Here is a 23236-nt window from a genome sequence, read left to right as displayed (position 1 = left end):
TGACTATGGTATCCTAATCAGATGCTTAAGATTGTATTATCTCTTGTATGATTTTACAGTGGTTTATTTCATGTCTTTACAACCATACACAAAAGTTAAGATGTGATGTTGTCAGTCTCGCCTTTATTCTCACTGGTGGGTCAGATCCAATCCGTCGTATCAGTCTCAGCCATTTCTCTAGCTCGAAGTCTTCAGGAAAGCTCATGGGCCCTATTCTTTACCCATAATGCAACCCCGCATTTTCAGATCTTGTTTGCCGCGCAGTGAAGAGGTTCAACAGCATAGCTCTGGGCTAAGTACTAAGTTTTTTTTCCTGGATTTTTTCTTATAATAGTATTCCTTTTTCTATTTCCTTTCTTTCTACAAATATCTGGAGTAGTTGCAAACTACTTCTTTACCCTGTTCTTTCCCTTATTAGAGGTCTGTTTCATTTAGAGGGTGTCTAAGGAACGTCCAGTTTTAGTTAGAGGACATTCCTTTCTCCTTTCTTCTTCTATATAAAAAAAACAGAGTTCTATATCTATATATAAATATACATATACTTTGTTTACACTGTTAATTTTTGTTTAACTTAGAGTTCTATTTTAGTGCCTGTGTGTGTGTGTGTGTAGGTCCGCTTAAGTTCATTTAAGTTAGAGGACTTACTTTGCGAGTCTGGGAATAACTGTCTTTCTCTGTCTTTTCTGTCCCTCTTCTTTAGTCATGTCACAGAAACAGGATAGTAAGCCCTTGGGCTTCAGAAAATGTGAAAAGTGCAGAAAGAAGATGCCCCTTAGCAATTCAGACATCATATGTGTGTGTATTGCTTGGGGCCTCTTCATCTACAAGAGTCTTGTTCCATTTGCTACAGTTTCAATCAACGGGCATTAATGGAATGTAAAAATAAGCTTATTTTATCTGAGGCTATGTCTCCCAAATCTTCTGACAAACCTGCCAAAAGACCTTCATTGGAATTGAGATCCTCCTTGGAGCCGAAGCAGAAGGCTCCAAAGTTATTGGAGCCAAAGGCTCTATCAGAGCAGACCACTTCTCATGGTGCCAAGACTCCCTCAAAGCAGGGAGTTTCATTGACGCTGACTGTTACAACAGAGCATAGACATAGGAGTCAATCTCCCTCTTTAGAAAAAGTTTTTTTCTCGCCTCCTTTCTCCTCTGCTAACTAGATCAAGGTCACCTACCCTGTCCACTAGGTCTACCAGGAGCTTATTTGATGAAAATGTGGATAAGGTCGTAGACAGACTTTTGAAGACACTGGCTTTGACCCAACTACTGTTGGATCTGAGGCCAAAGGAATCAGATCAGACTCAACCCCCTTTTTCTGCTGCAGTTCCTCCTCGATCCGTCCCCCTGCTTCACAGACGGAAGATTCTAATATCCAGATTATGTTGATATTGGGTCCGGGCTCATACCTTCCTAGGATCCAATAACTGCCTCGAATGTCTCTGTACCTTCGGGGCAGGAGACCACTGGGAACTGACACTTCCCTGTCAGATTCGCGGAGACTTTTCGGATCTCATTGGATCAGACTATGCCTCTGGGGGCTTCACACAGGTGACTTCAGCTCCGGCAACATGTTTGTCAGATCCTGGGAGCTCCTTGGAGCAGGGAGGGTCTGCCTTTGAGGAGATGAGGATTGTTTTGACGACTTCTCAGTCTGACACACAATCTCCTTTGGCTCTTCCTCCCAGGTGTCTTTATCTTCTCATGTGCCCTCTCCACGGGTCGGCAGAGATGATAGGCCTTAGGACGTCCCTCAGGGTACTGCCCACTCTTCTGAAACCTCTCCAGAGTATCCCACTGAGGAGGTCCCTCGAAAGAGAACATGCAAGAGGAAGCATCTTGACTCCCCGGAGGAGTCTATCACATCTGACACCGACCTCGATGAAGCAGAAGAGTCGCCTTGATCACCCCCTGAAGATGTTTCCTTTAGAGACATCCTAGAAATCTGAAAACACCCCTTCAGCCGAGGAGTCTGTTTTTCTGAAGGCCTTTGCATCTCACCCATTATCTTCTTGGGTGACTCCTCCTTTAGACAGTCTGGTAGAATTAATCTCGCAAAAGGTTTGGGAGACCCCAGACAGCATAGACCCTACTCCTAGAAGGCCAGATAAGTACATCACTTCTCCAAAGGGGAAAAGCTTTTTAACAAAGGACACAGCGGGTGATGCCATGGTTGTGGTGGCAGCCACTAAGAAGGAACTTTCTGAAACCAGTTCCTCTATCCATCCTCCTAATAAGGCTCTATGGATAGGTATGGCAAATCTGTCTTCTCATCAGTGACCTTTGCTTTGCAGTCTCTGAATTCTCACCCACGTCACTAGATTACAGAGAGACCTGATTAAAGAATTATCAGACTCCCTCCAAGGGGCTGTAGCTGATGTGGTGGTAGATAAAATCAATCCTCAGCCCTCCACCTTGAATTCAGTTGTTAACTCGTCCATGCGACTCATTTCTTCAGCAGAAGGAACGAGTAGGGCAGTAGGCTCAGGTATCTCTCTTAGGAAGCAAGCCTGGATGCACCTTTGCAATTTTGTGGAGCCCTTCAAGTCTTCCTTCGTTAATGCCCCTTTTAATGGTTCGCCTTTTTTCAGACAGAAAGTGAAGGAAACACTCACCAGGTATGAACAAGAAGACAATAACTTGTCTGCCATTGGAGTGTGTTTTTCCACTCCTACCAGACGCTTTCCCAAAGGTCAAAAAGGTAGAGGGAAAATGTGGTTCAGAAAATCTCAAAGGTCTTACCAGGACACTCAAGGTGAAAGTTCCCCTAGAGACAGAGGGGGGAACAATAATGGAAGACACCACCTGCATGGCAGAGGAAATCTGCAGAACCAGGATTCCAGAGAATTTTTCTTTGGGAGACCCTTTCAGCACTCCTGAAGGAGAGCACAATTGATCACCTCTGGAGGCAGTCGGGGGCAATTGTCTCTGCACCAGGAAACTTGGCTAAAAATAACAGACGACAAATGGGTACAGGACATAATATCCAGAGGATGTATCATTCCCTTCTCCTGTCCTATCCCCACAAACAAATTGGTTCCAGATGTTCATCCCAGTCAAAAGGAAAAAGCAACATTAGAATTTCAAAAGTTGCTAAGGAAAAGAGTAATCCAAGAACTCCCCACAGACCAGAAAGGATCCAGAACTTACTCAAGATTTGTTTTAGTTCCAAAGAAAACAAGGGACTGGAGACCCATTTTGGATCTCAGCAACCTAAACAAATCAGTAAAAAAAGTCCAAGTTCCAGATGCGACACTGCAGTTGATGCTTCCATTCCTAGGAAAAAACAATTGGATGTGCTCTATAGACCTTCAGGACACGTACTACCACATTTGAATGGACTGGCGGTCTAGGAGGTTCTTTTGCTTCTGGCTGGGAGCCAGTCATTTCCAGTTTTGAGCTCTGCCCTTTGGTCTCACTACAGATTATCTATCTGTATTATCTGTCGTCGGGCCTTTATTGTAGCTATATAAAGCAACATTAGAATTTCAAAAGTTGCTAAGGAAAGGAAGCCTTTTCCTCTGTTGAAATATGGTTATCCAATGCCCAATTAATACTCAACCCAAACAAAACTAAACTACTCATCTTCCAACCCACCAAACATACTCAAAACAACTCTCACTTTAACATCACAGCAAAAGACAACACCACTATATACCCAACTGAACACACCAAATTGCTAGGAGTGGAAATAGACAATAAACTAAAATTTGACATTCACATATCCATGACCATAAAAAAAGTCCACAAAAAACTAGGAGCATTATACAGAAATAAACAATTTCTCACCAAAGCAGCAAAGATTTCAATAGCAAATTCCCACCTTATCTCCACCCTACTTTATGCCTCTCTAGTATATACCAACCTAAGGCAATGTGATCTAAACAAGCTAGAGACCTACTACAACAAAATCGCAAAATTCGCCACGGGCATCCTACAGTAGTCACCACTGTCTCTCACTTGCTGAACTGGGCTGGCTTGAACTCCCTCACCTCCTTCAGTGGTATCAACTCTCACTCACCCACAAACTAGTAAACCATCCACTAAATGCCCCATCCCTCCAGAATCTACTCCAACCCTATCGCACCACCAGACCACTAAGATCCAGCAACAAAAATCACTTGCAGATCACTAAAGCCAATAACTCTGCTGGTGAAGCACTAGTCTCTTGCGCCATAGCCAAATTATGGAACTCACTCCCACCCACAATTACCTCCGTACCATCATGCACCAACTTCAGAACTTTATTAAAAGCGCACCTAAAAACATGCTGGCTATGCCCTTGCAACTCCCACTCTAATATCATCCACCCCATCCAACTACTACCTTACTTTCACCTCCACTAACTACCTTGATGATAGCAAGCTCAGATGCGCATAAGCCTAGTACTTATTATACAGCAGGAACTTCTCATTGTTACATTTGTTAATGCGTGTTATGTACTTCACAGATAAAGATTCTAGTTGTCTACTGATGTACTATGTTCTTCATCTATAAATATGCTGTAAGTAATTTCTATGTTAAATTTTTAATCACTATGTAATCCAATGTAACTACTGTCTGTTTATTTTACTGTGGAGCTTTTCTCCCCGGGCCTCCGCTGAAAATGGACCCACGTCCAGTCGGACACTCCCAGTCAACAAATTTAAATAAAAAAATAAATAAAAATAAATAAAATATTTTCGATTACAGTCCTCAAATTCCAATATGGCTTCGGTAAGCCATCCAACAGTAGATCTTCTGAAAAAGGGTAAAGATAAAGACAGAGACAGACCGCAAAGGTCCAAACGTTTCGACAATGCTTCCATTAAGCTAGTCATCAGTCCTCAGGTACTCAGTGAGGTGCTTTTGCAGCCCCTGATGCCCGCTTCAGTTGATTCGCAGGCCGCTACCGAGACTCTTTCAGAGTCCAGTATGCCACAGAACTCTTCTTCATCTAAGGATCCTGCGGTCGTCTCTACCTTGGATGAGTCCGGAGCTGCTGAGGAAGTCCTTTGCACCACCGAATCTCGACACAAACCACCACCTTCTATCGCGACTACCGTTCTTTTAAAAACAACTGAGTTCCTTAGGCCCAGGGTTCAAACCACACCCAAGAAACCGACTACCCACTCTCAGGCGTCTGCTACCTTGCCTTAGTCTCAAATGCTTAAAATGGCAGAAGATCTTATCATGCTGATTAGGGGAAGCCAAGCCACCCCTTCAAAAAAGGAAAAGAGATCTGTCTCCAGTTGTTTTGTCTGAACAAGAGTCAGATTAATCTGATGCATCTGACTATGAAGACATGCAACCCCTCTCTACTTATGAGGATTCTGATGCAGAGGAATCCATTCCTTCAACCTCTCCCCCAGAGGATCTTTTCTTTGGGGAAACCCTGCATACCTTAATGGAGCATTTCTAATGGGAGAGTCAGGACTACCCTCAGTCTAAAAAGACACTCGGGGAATTCCTAGATCTTCCGCAACACAGACACTTAGCCATCCCCCCAGTCCTGGATGTGGTGGATGATGTTTTCCTTGAATCCAGCTTGACTCCAAGACGCCCTCCCTCCTGCTCCCAGAAAACCAGACAGGTACTACAGAGTCCCTGACACAAATATCTTTTTTAAAAAATCCAACAGCTGACCCTGAGGTCATTTCTCAAGGGCCAAACGGAATTAAAGTAACCTCTACTAAGAATCCCACCCCCTCAGACAGAGATTCCCGAGCATTGGACAGATGGGGTAAAAAAGTATACACCTCAGCTACTCTTGCTATCAGGGCACTAAATTGTCAATTCCAGAATCGTAAATATCAGCAACATACCTTGGAACTCCTTAAACAAAAAATGGCCTCCTTTCCTGCATGGGCAGAATCTAAAGATTTATAAGACTTAATGCATTCTGCAAGTCAAGTAACTAAACACACTTTGCACTGTGGCTTTGATGCCCTAGAAGCTTCTTGCAGGTTAGCAGTCACTGGATCTGTCCTTAGAAGACATGCATGGCTTAAGGAACAGCCCTTGCCAGACCTTGTTAAATCTAAATTATTGGATGCGCCCTTGCTCAAAGACAACTTATTTGGCACTAAGGCAGAGGAGGGCTTAAAAAGATGGAAGAAAAAGCTAAATCTATGCAAACAGTTAAGGATTTCCTACAGATCTAGCCACCAAGGTTCAGTAGGCATTGCCCCTCCAAGCCCTGGCCCTTTCCTGCTCCCACCAGGTCAGTTCAAACCAGAACCCCCAGACAGCAACCACAGGGAATGCAGAGATCAAAACAGTGGAATTCCTCCACTTCAAAACCAGGAAGTTCAAAGCCACTCTCTCATGGTAAGAACTCACAATGACTCTCATCCCCCACCCCCTCCCTCTGCTCATCTACACTTATCCCTGGGGGAAAACTCGCCTTTTACTCAAGCACCCGAGCCACCATTACCAATGACTGCTAGGTCCTCAACTTAATGTCCCAGGGATACAAATTTTCTTTCCACACTTTTCCATCCCCAAAAGGGTTCCCAGATCTACCGCCAAACCAGTGGGCAGAGGCAAAAAAGTAATTTCTTTCCTGCTCTCTATGAGGGCAATAGAGCACATTCCTGCATAACAGATAGGCCAAGGTTTCTACTCCAGACTATTTCTGGTACCCAGAAAAGAGGGCACCTGGCGCCCCATCCTCGATCTATCCATTCTAAACACCTTCCTAATGATACCAAAATCCAAAATGCTCACCCTCCAGCAACTGCTACCCATGCTCTCTAAGGATGCTTGGCTAGCCACCCTAGACCTAAAAGAGGCCTGCCTCCACATCCCTATCAGGGAATCATGCAGGAAATATCTACGTTTCAGGGCAGGATCCCTGCACTTTCAGTTCTCTGCACTTCCCTTTGGCTTATCTACTGCTCCCAGAGCTTTCACAAAACGTTTGGCTCCCGCCATTGCCTTTTGCAGACAAAGGAATATCCAAATTTACCCATACTTAAACGACTGCCTTATTCAGGCAGACAGTCAGAAAAAGCTGCTCAAGCACCTGGCCTTTGTAAAGTCCCTACTGACCTCCCTAGGGTACACTATCAACGAAAAGAAATCCAAACTAGTACCCACCCAAAGGATTATATTCCTGGGAGCAAGCCTGGACACAGCATCCAAGCTGGCATTCCTTACAACAGAAAAGCAAACTTACCAGACAGCCTACTTCTCTCAACTAGCCACCAGACCCCAGTTATCTGCAAGGAAAATCCTGCAAGCTCTGGGGTTCATGGCATCTTGCATTCTACTCATTCCATATGCCAGACTGCATATGAGGAAACTTCAGTGGTACCTAAAAAGCCTTTGGTGTCAACACTGTCAAGACCTGGGAACTCTTATACCAGTGATACCTTGCCTAAGGAAAGATTTTCTTTTGTGGGCAGCACATGCTGCCACAACAAGGGACTACCTTTCTCACCACCCCCTGCCGCCCAGACCCTCACCAATGATGCATCAGACTATATGTGAGGTGCACACCTGGACGGCAAGTGCATAGAGGGCCAATGGAGCCCACAGCAAATCCATCTGCACATCAACCAGAAAGAAATGTTAGCTGTCCAGCACACATTGACAGCTTTCAGGCCCCTACTCTCCCCAGGGGCTCTCCTGATCAAAACAGACAACATCACTGTGATGTGGTGTACCAACAGGCAAGGAGGGACTTGCTCCTACCCTCTATGCAGGCTGGCCATGACCCTTGGCACACAGCCTCTGCCATGCAACTCCACCTGTTAGCACAATTTTTGCCAGGTTCCCTAAACTCCCTGGCAGACCACTTAAGCAGAAATCTTCTGGACCCACATGAGTGGCAGCCAGGCAAAAGAACCTTCACCCTAATAACTCAGAAATGGGGCACCCTGAAGGCCAATGTGTTTGCCTCCCACACCAACCATCAGCTCAGCAAGTTCTGCACCAGGGAACATCACTGCATGGCTTGGAAAGTGGATGCCCTATCCTTTCCCTGGGTCAATCTATCAGTCTATGCATTTCCTCCACTTCCTCTCATCACCAGGGTTCTGCTCAAAATAAGGGAGGAAAAAACAAGGACAATTCTTTTTGCTCCAGACTGGCCTTGCCAGCACTGGTCCCCACTGCCACCATGACATCTCACTCAGACCCCAACCCTCCTGACCCAGAGGGAAGGAGAATTCATGCATCCCTAATTGCAGACCCTCTATTTGGCAGCCTGGCTTATTTTCCTGACCATTGATCAATCTGCCAACCTCAGTAAACAGGTTCTAGATGTTATACGTGAGACGAGATGCCCTAGAACTAGAAAGTCTTATGCTGACAAATGGAAAAGGTTCTGCACCTGGATTCAGGCTAAGGGCACCGATACGGCACAGCCCTCCCTACCTCTCATCCTGGATTACCTAGCTCTTCTGCTACACAATGGTCTCTGTTTTTCTTCTATTAAAATTCATGCCTCTGCTATCTCTGCTCATTTCCACACTGAGCAGCCCCTTTTCTCACACACTCTGATCAAACAATTCCTAAGAGGGGCTAGCAACTTGAGGCCACCCAGAAGAGCACCCACCCCAGCTTGGGAGCTTAACTTTGTGTTGGAAAAGCTCACACTGCCACCCTTTGAACCAGCATCTTCATCAGAGCTAAAGTTTGTCTCCTGGAAGGCAGCTTTTCTTCTGGCCATCACTTCAGCCAGAAGAGTCTCCAAGCTACAAGCACTCATGGCTGTGGAGCCCTTCATCATCTTCCATGCTGACAGGGTTTCCCTCAGGACTAACCCATCCTTCATGCCCAAAGTGGTGTCTAGTGTGGCTCTCAACCAATCCATTCATTTGCCCACCTTTTTCCCTAATCCACAAAACAAGGGGGAAAGGATCCTGCACTCTCTAGATGCACAGACAGCTCAGATTCTGTCTAGACAGGACTAAATCATTCAGAAAGTCTGATCAAGTACTGGTTAGCTTTGCTACAGGGGCAGAGGGAAAAGCCATCTCCAAACAAACAATTTCCAAATGGATAGCACACTGCATACATTTCTGTTACAAGCAACATGGAAAACCTCCCCCTAAGGGGGTCAGAACTCACTCCACCAGAGCAGCCTCCACCTCTGCAGCTTTCCTCAGAGGAGTCCCCACTAGGGACATCCTGGAGGCTGCCACCTGGACATCTGTTCACTCTTTCACCAAGCATTACCACCTGCCTATCTTCTCCAAATCCAGAGCAGGCTTTGCCACTGCAGTCTTACAGGGCATCCTAACCAGCCCGTAGTCTCCTTGACTGCCTCCACCCTTTTCCTCAGCTTTGGTAATCAACCCAAATGTGATGACTGCAACAGTGGAACACAAAGAACATAGTACAGTTGTGTACACTTACCATAAATGTAGATGTTCGAGTGTATTCACTGTTGCAGTCCTGGTTTCCCTGCCTCCATCCTCTTTTTTTCTCTCTCTCTCTCTACTTACAAGGAACATTTTTGTATTTACTTTCTACTGGTGGGGTTCTTCCACCATAACCTGGCTCCCACTTGGCAGCTGCTGACAGTTAGGGCAAGAAAAACCTGATGTAATAGCGTTGGCTGCCTTACATTATACTACTTGACGACCTGACATCAGTCCTGAAGCAACAGCAACCGATGCAGAAATACTAAGCCTCTGGTATTCGGGCCAGCCGAGGGCTACCCTGGCAGGGATAACCCAAATGTGATGACTGCAACAGTGAATACACTCAAACATCCACATTTATGGTAAGTGTACACAACTGTACTTTTTCACTGCTTGTCATGGCTGAGATGGGTAAAGGCCCCTCTGGCTTCAAAAAATACCAGAAGTGTGGCCATAAAATTCCTGTCAGATTTCCATGCACTATGTATATATTGCCTTGGTCCTCATACAGGAAGATTGAAAAAGAAAAAAAAATCCACCGACACTGTGTAGCAGTACAGGAAGATTATAGTATTTGTTATACCTTTAGTCACTGTGCTCTAGTGGAAGTGTGTAACAAACTAATTTTAAAAGGACTTTTGCCATCAGCTTTTGGAGAAGCTTTATCCACTGCTGATAAAGCTAAAACAGATATCTGATCTTCCTCCTCTACTTCTTCTACTGACAAAGTTAAAAAACGCAGTTCATTAGCTCTGACCTCCCAGTCAGTTCCAAAAGCCAAAAAATTGAAGTGCTTGGTTCCAGCTGTTCCCTTTTAACCAAAAGCCTCAGTTTCTGAGTCTTTGGTACTAACAGCTTCAGTTTCGGCAACAACTACAATTGCGAGCCCTTCGACTTTGAAGGCCTCGACACAGGATTTGGCTTCTGTTCCATTGACTACTGCTATTAGACCTAGAACATCTTACTCCTCTTCAGTTGATCCTTTTACTGGGGAATTACCAGACGTGTTTTTGCAGAGACCTATGTTCCCTTCAGCTTTATCCATCCACTCCACCAAAAGCCTCAGGGAACTGGATGTGGAGAGGCTGGTTAATAAGATTTTATGGGCTAGAGGGCTTTCAGGCCCATCTTCAGTACTAATTCCTTCTGGTCTCATTACCGAAACATCTTCTTTCACTCCATTGACTACTCCTCCTCTAACCTCCTTGGAGCTCTTAGTTTCTTCTGTTCCGGTTGTCCTGGCACTCACGGTGTCGGCTTTGGAGCTGCTTGCTTCTACGGAGCTGACAATTACCCTGAGCTCTTGGGTTATCTCGGAACTGGAGACCTCCCTGAGCCATAGCTGTTGATTCCGGTGAGCAAGTCTCGACTCCAGGCTTTTTGCAGCCATCCCTGCTCCTCGGAGCTTCAGTTTGAGTCAGTTTGGTTCCTAAAGACTTGGTTCTTCGGAGCGGGGAGTGACCCCGGCCCCTAGGCAGTCTTTCTCTGTTCCGAGCTCCCTTCCCTCTTTAGGGAGACCGGCCTTCAAGGCTCTGCAGAGGACTCTTTCTCTAGCAGAGATTCAGTTGCTGCCTACCCCGTCGGAACAGGTCCCCCCACCCAATTCTACTATTCCACCTGCCTCTACACAGGGACAGAGGGTGCTGAAGCCTCAGGTGAAACACGCACAGGTACTGCTGTCCTCTGATAACTCCCCAGGTTATCCCTGTGAGGATGTCCCACACAAAAAGAAGTGCAAGAGGAGGCACTTTGATTCCTCCAGGAATCAGTCACCAAAGATACAGATTTCGATGAAGGGGCGGGATCCCCACAGTCACCCCTTGAAGAGGTCTCCTTTGGAGATATCTTGGAAATTCTGAAGCAGAGGTGTGGCTGGAAGTCCCAAAACCCTTCCTTTGAGGAGTCTGTCAACCTGCAGGCATTTGGCACCTGGCCATTTACCTCTTCGGTAACTCCACCCACTGATGAACTCATTCAGTTGATTTTACTATGGGCATGGAAGGGCCCTGACACCGTTGAGCCCATCCCCAAGAGACCAAACAAAACACTTTCCACACCTGAAGGCACAGAATATTGGGCCAAGGGTCTGGCAGTTAATGCTATGACCATAGCAGCTGCCACTAAAAAGTAAATTGCTGAGGAGTATTCCTCTGTCCATCCACCCAATGGGGACTCATGGGCTCTGGACAGATTCAGGAACCGGGTTTATGCTTCAACGATCTTTGCCATAAGGTCTTTGAGCTACTTGGCACATTTCACCAGACTCCAACGGGATCTGATCAAGGAATTATCAGACACCCTGCCAGAAGCTGTAGTTGAGGGAGTCCAAGACAAAGTGGCTTCCCAGTTAGCCACACTAGATTCTGTGTCCAATTTGTCCATGAGACTGATAGCACATATAGCCAAAGGGGCCTCTAGAGTAGCAGACACAGGCATAGCCATTAGGAGACACGCTTGGATGTGCCTTTGTGGAACCATTCAAGTCTTCTTTTGTCATTGCTCCTTTTGACAGAACATCCTTATTTGGCCCCAAAGTGAAAGAAACCTTGTCCAGGTGTGAGAAAGATAAGACCCTTTCTGCTGTCGGCGTATGTTTTTCCACGCCCCAAGGTCATTTTCCAGGAACCAGAGGAGTGGTGGTAAAACGTGGTTCAAAAAATCCCAGTGGCCTTTCCAGGACATACGAGGAGGCAGTTTCTCGGCGGGGTGGTGGTTAAGAATGGGAGATGCCGCTCTTGTGGCAGAGGTGGTCTGCAAAACCAAGGAATTTTTACCAAGTAAGCCCTTTTGGTGCTTTTGAAGAGAGTTCTTGATTGTCTTCCTCTCGAGGCAGTCGGGGGATACTTGTCTTTGCACTTAAATGCCTGGCAAAATATAATAACAGATTCCTGTGTGCAATGGATCATATGCATAGGTTATACCATTCCCTTTTCTCAACCTCCTCTATTTCAGAAGAATATCCCTGATGCTCCATCCAATCAAAGGGATGCAGCAGTACACGAAATCCAAAAACTGCTGGACAAAAGGGTCATCCAACAATTCCCACCAGACCAAGAAGGATCCTGAACTTACTCAAGATTCTTTTTAGTGTCAGAGAAGACAAGAGACTGGAGACCAGTTTTGGATCTCAGTCTACTGAACAGATCAGTTCTACAAACGAAGTTCCAGATGGTCACAGTACAGTCTATTCTTTCCTTTCTGAAGAAAGATGACTGGATGTGCTCAGTAGGCCTTCAGTATTCATATTATCACATAAAGATGGGCAAATGCTCCAGAAAGTTTCTCCACTTCAGACTAGGAGCCAGTCACTACCAATTTAAAGTACTGGCCCTTTAAACTCACCAAAGTCCCCAGGGTGTTCACCAAATGCATGGCAGTAGGTAGTGGCTCACTTGAGACTGCAAAAAATCCATGTGTTTCCCTATCTGGACGACTGGTTCAGAACTGCTACGACCAAGCATCAGCTGATGTATAGCCAGGAACTACACCCTCAGCACTTGTGCTCAGCTGGGGATAACAATTAACCTAGAAAAATCACGAACCTCAACACAAAACTTAGAGTTCATAGGGGCAGTATTAGATGCTCATACAATGACAGCATCACTTCCCCCAGAAAATCACCAGAGAATTGTAGTTCAGGTTCAAAAGTTAATCCTCAGGAACAAAGTTCCAGCATGTTTAGTCTTGCAATCCATGGGGTCCATGGCAGCTTCTATAACTGGTGCCACTAGTCAGTTTTCACCTGAGAATTCTTCAATGGCTACTAGCTTCCCAGTGGTCCATACTTCATCACCCATTGTCACAACAAACGTTGCAAGACAGATCTTCTTTGGTGGATGCATTCACATCAAGTTCTTCATGGTTGTCCCTTTGTCTTTCCAGAACCCATGGCCATAGTGACCACGGATGCCTCCCAGATGGGGTGGGGGGCATTATCTGGGCAGGATGGTCCAGGGCACTTGGTCCCCTATAGAGGCCAACTTGCACATCAGTTTTCTAGAGATAAGAACAGTGCTTCTCACATTGCAGGACTTTGACAGGTCTTCCTAAAGGGACTATTGCAATTCAAACATACAGCATGTCAATAGTTTGGTACAGCAACAAACAGCGAGGAACCAAGTTTTACTCCCTTTGTCGAGAAGCACTCAGAGTGTGGCAGTGAGCGATTTCTTCCAACCACTTTTTTATAGCAACGCACATACCGAGCAGCTCCAGCATGATTGCGCACAAACTGAGCAGATGTATCCTTCAGCCTCATGAGTGGTTTCTCAATCTTAAAGTAGCAAAAATGATTTTCTGTCTTTGGGGTCAAACTTGCTGTGATCTTTTCTGCATCCCCTCCTGAACAACAAATGCAACAACTACTTTGCCCTAATTCCCCCTCCGGAGAGTCACCAAGAGACGTTCTTCTCCACGATTAGCCCCCCCCCAGTCTCCTATACGCCTTTTCACCTGTACCCCCTAGTTCAAAATTTTTACAGAAAGTATGCAGGCTGAAGAGTACAGTGATCCTCATTGCTCCCTTTTGGCTTTGACAGATTTGGTTCCCCTTTCTTTGGCCTCAGCTAAGTCAACAGCCCTTGATTCTGGACCCAGTGCCAAATGTTCTTTGTGTTTCACTGTTGCAGTCATCACCTGTGGGTTATACTTGCTGTGGTAGCTGTCGGCCAGCCCGAATACCAGAGTCATTTTTTTTTGTGTCAGGTGTAGTCACCTGTAGTCTGAAGTCAGGTCATCAGTGCTATAAAGCAAGGCAGCCGACATCATTACATCAGTCTTTCTTGCCGTGGAGCCCATAGCAGAAGTAGCTCGCACGAGTGCCAGTCGGTCGCTACCAGAAGTTGAATTTCAGCTGAAAACGTCTAATGCTAAGTACCCAGTTGGGGATCCTTTTTTCTTGCACTAACCAATGTCCAAAAAAGTTAACAATTGTCTCGCTTGTGGAAAGCAGATCCCACACCGAGACTTCAATTCTTAATGCTTCCTTCAGCCCAGACCACGACGTCCTCCGTTGCCAGTGCTGTGCCCTTTTTAATGCGAGAACCATTCACCATAGAGCTTTTTTTGTAGACAGTTATTTTCGTGTTCTGTCTTTGCATTCCGATATGGCGTCCATCAGCCAATAATCTGTGGACATTCTGAAAAATCGTAGAGATAAAGATAGAGACAGACCGCACAAGGCTAAGCCTTCTGACGACGCTACCGCTAAGCAGGTTGTCATTTCTCCAGAATTCAGTGAGGTGCTTTTGCAGCCCCTGATGCCCAATTCAATATCTACACAGGCCTCTACCAAGACCCTTTCGGAGTCTGGTATGCCGCAGCCTTTGGCTGCCTCTGCCTCGGTTGGGTCCAGAGCCATGATGCAGGCACTGACTTCTGAGGAGGCCATTCGCACTACTGAATCTAGACAAAAAACGACGTGTTCCCACACAACTAACATTTCTCTCAGACCGACGGATTCTCTCAGACCTAGAAGCCAAGCCACTCCTAGGAAATCTGCTTCTAGCCACCATCTTGCTACTGATCCACCACCCCAAGCATAAATGCTTAAAATTGCGGAGGATCTCATCTCCCCTATCCGGGGTAGTCAGGCCACAACTTCTAAAAGGAAAAGGCACCCTACTCCAGAAATTATGACAGAACAGGATTCTGAGGAGTCGGACTATTCAGCATCCCTTAACTGCTTATGAGGATACAGATACAGAGGAATCCATCCATTCTGCCTTCCCTCCAGAGGACCTTTCCTTTGAGGAAACCCTTCACTCCCTCAGGGAGCATTTCCAATGGGAATCTCAGGACTTCCCACAGTCTAAGAAAAGACTTAGAGAGTTTCTGGACCTGCTCCAGCACAGACCTCTGGCCATCCCCCCTATTTTAGAAGTGGTGGATGATGTTTTCCATGAATCCAGCTTAGCCCTCCCACCTGCCAGGTACTACACAGTACCAGATTCTCACAAATACCTGTACAGAAATACTGCTGCAGACCCAGAGGTCATTACACAGGGACGTAAAGGAGCTAAGGCTAGTTCTTCCAAGAATCTTCCTCCTTCTGACAAAGACTCCAGAGCTCTGGACAAATGGGGTAAAAAAGTATACACCTGTGCAACCTTAGCCATCAGAGCACTCAGTTGTCAGTTTCATATATTAAAATATCAAAAACACATTTTGGAGCTATTAAAACAGAAGATTGCTACCTTTCCTGACTGTGCCAATTCAAAAGAGTTAGCAGATTTACTGTACTCTGCTTGTCAAGTGTCCAAACACTCATTACAATGTAGATATGACGCCCTAGAAGCCTCTAGCAGGGCAGCAGTGACAGGATCTGTTATTAGGAGACATGCATGGCTGAAGGAACAACCTCTCCCTGATCATGTCAAGTCTAAACTTATTGATGCACCCCTAGGTAAGGAGCGCTTGTTTGGGGAAAAAGCAGAAGAGATGCTTAAAAAGATATAAGACAAAGCAAAATCTATGGGGACAGTAAAATATTGCTTTCAGGTTCAACCTCCCAGATTCAGCAGGAACTTTCCCCTCTAAGCACTGGGCCTTCCCTGCACCTAGCAGACATGGCCAAGGTAAGCCCCGCAGGGACAGATCATCCAGGCCCCTATCCCAGGGCCAACAGAGAAGCAAACAATGGACCACGTCCGTCTCTAAGGCAGGGAGTTCTAAGCCAGCCTTCTATGGCAAACACTCACAATGACTCCCCCCCCCCGCCCTCCCTTCACTCATCAGAAACTAGGAGGAACTCTCTCACTCTTCAAAGACAATTGGCTTTCTGTAACAAAGGACCAATGGGTCTTAAAGATAATTTTTCAGGGATACAAATTCTCTTTCAGCGAACTCCCAGTCCCAAGAGGGTACCCAGACTTACCTCCAAATCAGTGGGCAGAGGCATTGAAACAGGTCCAAACTCTCATATCCCAGGGATCAGTAGAACCTACCCCCTCAGATCAAACAGGCAAAGGCTTTTATTCCAGACCATTCCTTGTTCCCAAAAAAGAGGGCACTTACACCCCATCCTGGATCTATCCATTCTGAACACCTCCCTGGTGGTCCCCAGATTCAAAATGCTAACTTTGCAGCAGCTGCTGCCTATGCTAACAACAAATGCCTGGTTAGTGACCCTAGACCTAAAAGATGCCTGTGTCCACATCCCCATCAGGGAATCGTGCAGGAAATTCCTGCGCTTTAGAGCAGGCTCACAACACTTTCAGTTCTCTGCGCTGCCCTTTGGCTTATCTACTGCTCCCAGACTATTCACCAAATGTTTGGCCCTGGCCATAGCATTCTGCAGACAGAGAAGTGTAGAGATTTATCCTTACCTGGAAGACTGTCTCATTCAGGCGGAGTGCAGAGAAAAGCTGCTCCAGGACCTTCTGTTTGTCAAATCACTCCTAACTTCCCTAGGGTTCACCATCAACGAGAAGAAATCAAAGCAAAACCCCACCAGGAAGATAATTTTCTTGGGAAGCTGTGCTAGACACAGCATACCAAATCGCCTTCCTATCCCCAGAAGAGCAGAGCTTCCTGCCTCTCTGTTTTACCTAGCTGGCTTCCAGAAGTCACCTCACTGCAAGAAGTTCTGCAAGCCCTGGGATACATGGCATCTTGCATCCTTCTCATTCCTCAGGTCAGGTTTCACATGAGAAAACTTCAGTGGTATTTAAAGAACCTTTGGTGCCAGCACTCTCAGTCCCTAGAGACCTCTCTCCCGCTGATCTCATGTATAAGGGCCGGGTTTCTCTGGTGGGCAGAGGCCTGTGCCAGGAACAAGGGTCTTCCCTTCATCCTCCACCCTTCTGGCCAGACCATCACCACCGACAGCTCAGACATTGCTTGGGGTGCTCACCTAGCAGGCAGGTGCACCCAAGGTCTTTGGGATGCCCAGCAACTACACTTGCACATCAATCAGAAAGAAATGATGGCAGTACAAAAGGCTCTGACATCTTTCAAACCCCATCTCAGGCCAGGGGTTCTTCTTATAAAAAAAACGGACAACACCACTGTAATGTGGTATATCAACAAATGGGGGGGGGGGCAATCTTACCCCCCTGTGCAGGTTAGCCATGAACCTGTGGCTTACAGCCACCTCCATGGGTCTACACCTAATTGCCCAGTACCTACTAGGGGTCAGCAACACCCTGGCAGACGACGTAAGCAGAAATGTACTGGTCCCCCACAAATGACAGCTCCAAAGGGAAATCTTTCTGCAAATCACTCAGGAGTGGGGAACTCCAGAAGTGGATCTCTTTGCCTTGCACCTCAACCACCAGTTGCAAAAGTTCTCTACCAGGGAGTATCACCTCCTAGCGTGGAAGGTGGAGATGCCTTGACCTACCTCTGGAACTCCCTCTTTGTGTATGTGTTCTCTCCTCTGCCCCTTATTCCCAAGGAACTGATCAAAATAAGGGAGGAGAGACCAAAGGCCATCCTCATTGCTCCAGATTGGCCTATACAGCATTGGTACCCCTTACTGCGCAGCCTGACCTTACAGCCCCCCAAGCAGCTTCCCCTGATCTCAGACCTCTTGACCCAGGTTAGGGGGAAGATACTGCACCCAGACTTACAGATTCTCAATCTTTCAGCTTATACCTTAAAAGCTAATAAGGAGTCCTTGTTAAGCAAACATGTCCTAGATATCATCACAGAGGCCAGAAGGCCCTGCACCAGAAAATCATACACAGGGAAATGGAAAAGATTCTGCTCCTCGAACCAATCCAAAGGGGCCAGTACCTCCCATCCGTCCATCCCTCTTATCTTGGATTACCTAGCCGAGTTGCTCAATAGTGGCCTGTCTTTCTCCTCTGTTAAAATCCATGCCTCAGCCATTTCTACCCATTACGATTCAGACCCACCCCCTCTTCTCTCATCCTTTGATTAAGCAGTTCCTCAGAGCGGTTCTAATATCAAGCCTCCCAAAAGGCCTCCCATGCCACCCTGGGACCTGAATTATGTTCTAGAAAAATTAACCTTACCTCCTTTCGAACCTGCTGTTTCTACAGAATAGAAGTACCTCTCCTGGAAGACTGCCTTCCTACTAGTTATCACCTCAGCCAGAAGGGTATCAGAACTTCAGGCTCTCATGGCTGTTGAGCCCCTCATCATTTTCCATGCAGACAGGGTCTCCCTGAGGACTAACCCCTCCTTTATGCCCAAGGTATCTGATGTGTGACCTTCAACCAGGCCATACACCTACTCACTTTCTTTCCCAACCCTCAAAACAAGGGGGAAAGAATTCTACACTCGCTAGACGTGCACAGACAACTCAGATACTATCTGGACTGTACTAAACCATTCAGAAAAATAGACCAACTACTTGTCAGTTTTGCCCCTGTGGCAGAGGGGAAGCCTATTTCCAAACGGATATCCCACTATATCCATTTCTGCTACAGACCTCATGAGAACCACCCCCCCTTCAAGTCTATCCGTATCCATTCCACTAGGGCAGCCTCCACTTCCACAGCCTTCCTCAGAGGAGTCCCCACCAGGGACATCTTGGAAGCTGCCACCTGGACCTCTGTCCATACCTTTACAGAGCATTACCACCTACCTCTTTCTTCTAAGTCTAGGGTAGAGTTTGCCTCTGCAGTTCTGCAGGGCCTGCTGACCCATGCCTAAGACTCTAACCTATCCTTCCACCCCTCTCCTCAACTTTGGGAATCCTCCCACAGGTGATGACTGCATCAGTGAAACAGGAAGAACATAGTACAGTTGTGTACACTTAGCATAAATGTAGATGTTCGAGTGTATTTACTGTTGCAGTCCTGGTTTCCCTCCCTCAGTCCCCCATATAGCATTTTCCCCTAGGGGGACATAAGCTTCCCATGGTGGCTTTTAGCCACCAGGACCACTTTTCCTTATTTCCTTGTGCTTCTGATGTGTTAGGGCAAGAAAAACTGAAGTAATGACTTTGGCTGCCTTGCTTTATAGCACTGACAACCTGACGTCAGACTACAGGCGACTGCAGCTGACGCTAAAAAACAATGACTCTGGTATTCGGGCCGGCTGAGGGCTACCACAGCAGGGATAACCCACAGGTGATTACTGCAACAGTGAATCCACTCAAACATCTACATTTATAGTAAGTGCACACAACTGCACTATCTACTGCCCATCCAGATGGTCTTGGTCACCCAAACATTTTGAACCTCAAGCTAACTGCATGGTTCCTCCAGTTCATTTAATTGCCAGGTGTCCAAATATTTTCTCCTCAGTGCTCCACATTCTTTTATCGGCCCACAAATCTTCCAATAGAAAGCTAAGTAATTGAAAGAGATTCACGTTTTGGGCCCATGAAAAACAAATGGATTATTTTACAGCTTCGATAGAACATGTGCTGGACTTTTTAGACTCGCTGTTTAATGCCGTTGCTTCTCCTTCCACTATCAGAATACAAGTGGCTGCTATTTCTAATTTTCATAGTGGCTTGGATGAATGTTCCTTAGCCTCTCATAGCCTTTTTTATAAGTTGTTTCTTAGAGGGACTCTTCTTCTAAAGCCTCCATTCAAGGACCTGCCACCTCCTTGGGACTTGAACCTAGTTCTTCAAGCAGTGACACATTCTCCCTTTGAACCTTCTACGGATTGTGACCTAAAGTTTTTATCCTGGAAGACACTCTTTTTGGTAGCCATTTTCTCTGCCAGAAGGATTTCAGAGATTCAGGCTTTATCGTCTGAGTCTTCTTACATATTTTCCACAAGGATAGGGTATCCTTGCAAAGTAACCCTTCCTTCTTACCCAAGGTTGTATCACAGACAAACATGAACCAGACCACTGATTTACCAGCTTTCTTCCGTAACTACTGTAATAAAGAAGAGAGCACCTTGCACCTTTTAGATGTCTGTAGACAACTACAGATTTGTCTTCACAGGACCAAAGATATAAGACAATCCAGTCAATTAGTTGTTTCTTTCTCTAGTGCAAAATTGGTTAAAGCAGTCAGCAAAATTATAAGTGGCCGAAAGACTGCATTTCATTTGTTTATGATAAGAATAATTTAACCTTGACCAAACCAGTCAAAGTACATTCTACAAGGTCTGTAGCTACTTCAGTTGTTTTTCAATCTAGAGCTTCAGTGGATGACTTGTGCAGCAGCTACCTGGGCTATTCCCCTTACCATTATTGCTCATTATAAATGGACCTGGTCTGTAGGGAATAATCATCCTTCAGCGCAATGGTGCTCTGGAATGTCCTTCCATGATTCCACCCAGGAATTTAAGTAGCTGGGGACTCTGTCCCATCTGTCAAGAATGGAATGAAGTTTGACAACATCAGATAAATAAGTTATGTACATAATGTTCCATCTGTGTTGTCAAATCTTCATTCATCCTTGACTTTTCCCCCCTTCATCCCCCAGCCTAAATTTTTTTTTTGGTGGAGTGGATCTTAAAAGACCTTATACTGTTGTCAGGTTAAGCACAGTAGATAAGGCTTCCTCCTGACCTACATTTTCAAGTATTTGTATATATTTGTATATTTATATCTATGTGTGTGTGTGTGTGTGTGTGCGTGTGTGTGTGTGCGTGTGCATGTGTGTATGTGTATATATGTATGTATTTATGTTTTACATGTTTCTATATCATTTCTGCAAACTCTATCTGAGGTAACTGACAGAGAGGGGTTCTGGGTAGAGGTAAAGTTTGAGAGTTTTTGGCTGGCACAAGCTGTAGTAATGGCTGAGTCAGTTCCAATATCGGAACCAAGCCCATCTGTCAAGGATGAATGAAGATTTGACAACACAGATGGAACATTATGTTAAGTACATAACTTATTTTTACTTTCTGAAGATTTGACAACACAGATGGAACATTATGTTAAGTACATAACTTATTTTTACTTCCTGATGAACCAGCAACATCAGCAAACCTCAAATTCTGCAGCTGGAAAACTATCCTACTTCTGGCCCTCACTTCAGCTTGAAGATTTTCAGAGCATCAGGCACTCATGGCCGTTCCTCCCTCTGTTATTTTTCACAAAGACAGGATGACCCTCTGAGCTAATCCTTCATTCATGCCCAAAGTAGTGAATGAGCTGTTTCAATCAAGCCATAAACCTACCCACCTTCTTTCCCAACGGACTGCATTTTCTGGGCATTCACAGACAGCTACAATTCTATTTGAGCAAAACAAAATTCATTAAAAAATCTGTTTCTTTCATGGACTGCAAGTTGGCCCAAACGGTATCCAAGCGAACGGTTGCAAGCTGGATCTCTAAGGCCGTCTCCTTTTGTTACTCTCTACATGACAAGTCCTTGCCGTCATGCCCTCAGGCTCACTCTACTAGACAGTATCAGTCTCTGGAGCATCCTACAAAGGTGTGGAGGCCAGGTCCATACTGGAAGCTGCCACCTGGTCATCTGTACACTCTTTTACTAAGCAATGCAGGATTGATACCTTTTTAAGGTCTAGAGCTTCCTTCACTAAGTCAGTCCTATCTGGCCTTTTAGACAGTTCTGCTGACTTTTAACCAGCCACTCTTACTTTCCCCTTTAACTCTGGGAATCACCCATGTGTAAGGAATACAGCAGTAGTGATTTTAGTCAGGACATAGTACAGTTGTGTAAGAACCTACCATAACGGTAGATATCCTACTGATCACTATTGCAGTTTTCCTTCCCACCCCTCTTCCCCCTACATTAATTTTCTCCTCCCTCTTTCTCCTTCAATTACTATCCTGTGGGAAACACCCTAAATCAGAAGGGGCTTTCCTACTACTTCATACTGTGTGTTTTGTGGGTCTTCAAGATGCTGGCTTGTTTGTGAACTAAGGTCACACATTTGACGTATGACACTGGTAAGGTAAAACTTTTGTACCCCAAATGGACAGGCAGCGGTGATAACCCATGTGTTAAGAATAGTGCAAAAGTGATCGCTAGAACATCTACTGTTATGGTAAGTTCTTACACAACTGTACTTTCTTTTAAGATTGCTACTTTCCTGTTCATGGACAGAACTGTAAAATAGCTTCACCCTCTGCTTGCTTCTTTGGCTTTACCCATATTTTTTGTTACTTGTAAAGATAAACATGCCTTTTTCAAACATAGGACTGCTTCGTCAGCATCTGTTGTGTTGATTAAAGGGGATTCCAAAGAAGCTTTTGACAGCTGTATATGTGTTGTTTCTTAATGTATAAAAAGTTGCCCTGATTGTATGCACACAATTTACAACGTGTTTGTTTAAATTTTGAAAAAGTGGAAAATAAATGTGTTCTGTGTTGAGGCTAGCTACATCAGTCTTATTTCTTTTTAATAAACTACTGTTTACCTTTTTATAGGCATTGGTGGAGGAATAATTCATCACAATGAACTGATTCATGGTAGTTCATTCTGTGCTGCTGAGCTTGGTCACCTCATTGTTTCTCTTGATGGACCAGAATGTTCATGTGGAGGTCGAGGATGTATTGAAGCATATGCTTCTGGAACTGCTTTGCAGAGAGAAGCAAAGAGGTTGCATGATGGTAAGTTTTGTTAATAATAGTGGCATTGCCCTTTTAGTGAAAACAGCTTTTTGTTGTACTACTTTGTTGATAAGTATGGTTGAAATAGGTATCTCTAAAACAACTAGTAGTTGGGCATGTTAGACATATCCCTTGCCTTTCCTGGGGTCAGGGCATAATATTTGCTTCTGAAGCTTTTCTTCACACCTTAGTGTTGAAGCAGAATTAAAAAGCAAAACCCATCATCTACCGTCAAATATGCAAAAAAAACTAACTTCAACCCTCTCTCATTCAGCTCATCCTTAAAAGACTGTAACTGGCAACCTCTAAAATACCTCAAACTAGATGACGCAGTTGACTACTTTAATAAAACATTCCTAAGCATCCTTAATTACCATGCCCCCATAAGATGTTCCTGAACTGGAGCCCAACAATCCCCATGGCT

The 23236-nt window shown here is 45.3% G+C and overlaps 1 protein-coding gene across 1 annotated transcript in view; it reads left to right on the top strand.

The window, feature by feature from the left end:
- GNE (glucosamine (UDP-N-acetyl)-2-epimerase/N-acetylmannosamine kinase) overlaps window positions 1-23236 on the top strand; it is an 852948-nt gene that overhangs the window by 701661 nt on the left and 128051 nt on the right. The window contains exon 10 of the mRNA XM_044064307.1: window positions 22630-22812. Coding sequence (XP_043920242.1) covers window positions 22630-22812 — 183 coding nt within the window. The remainder of the gene's footprint in view (window positions 1-22629; window positions 22813-23236) is intronic.

The sequence above is a fragment of the Protopterus annectens genome, chromosome 2.part2 (genome assembly GCF_019279795.1).
Source record: "Protopterus annectens isolate FY-2018-M chromosome 2.part2, PAN1.0, whole genome shotgun sequence".
Classification (NCBI taxonomy): domain Eukaryota; kingdom Metazoa; phylum Chordata; order Ceratodontiformes; family Protopteridae; genus Protopterus; species Protopterus annectens.
The sequence above is the reverse complement of the archived record's forward strand: the minus strand, read 5'-3'. Positions and strand labels throughout refer to the sequence as shown.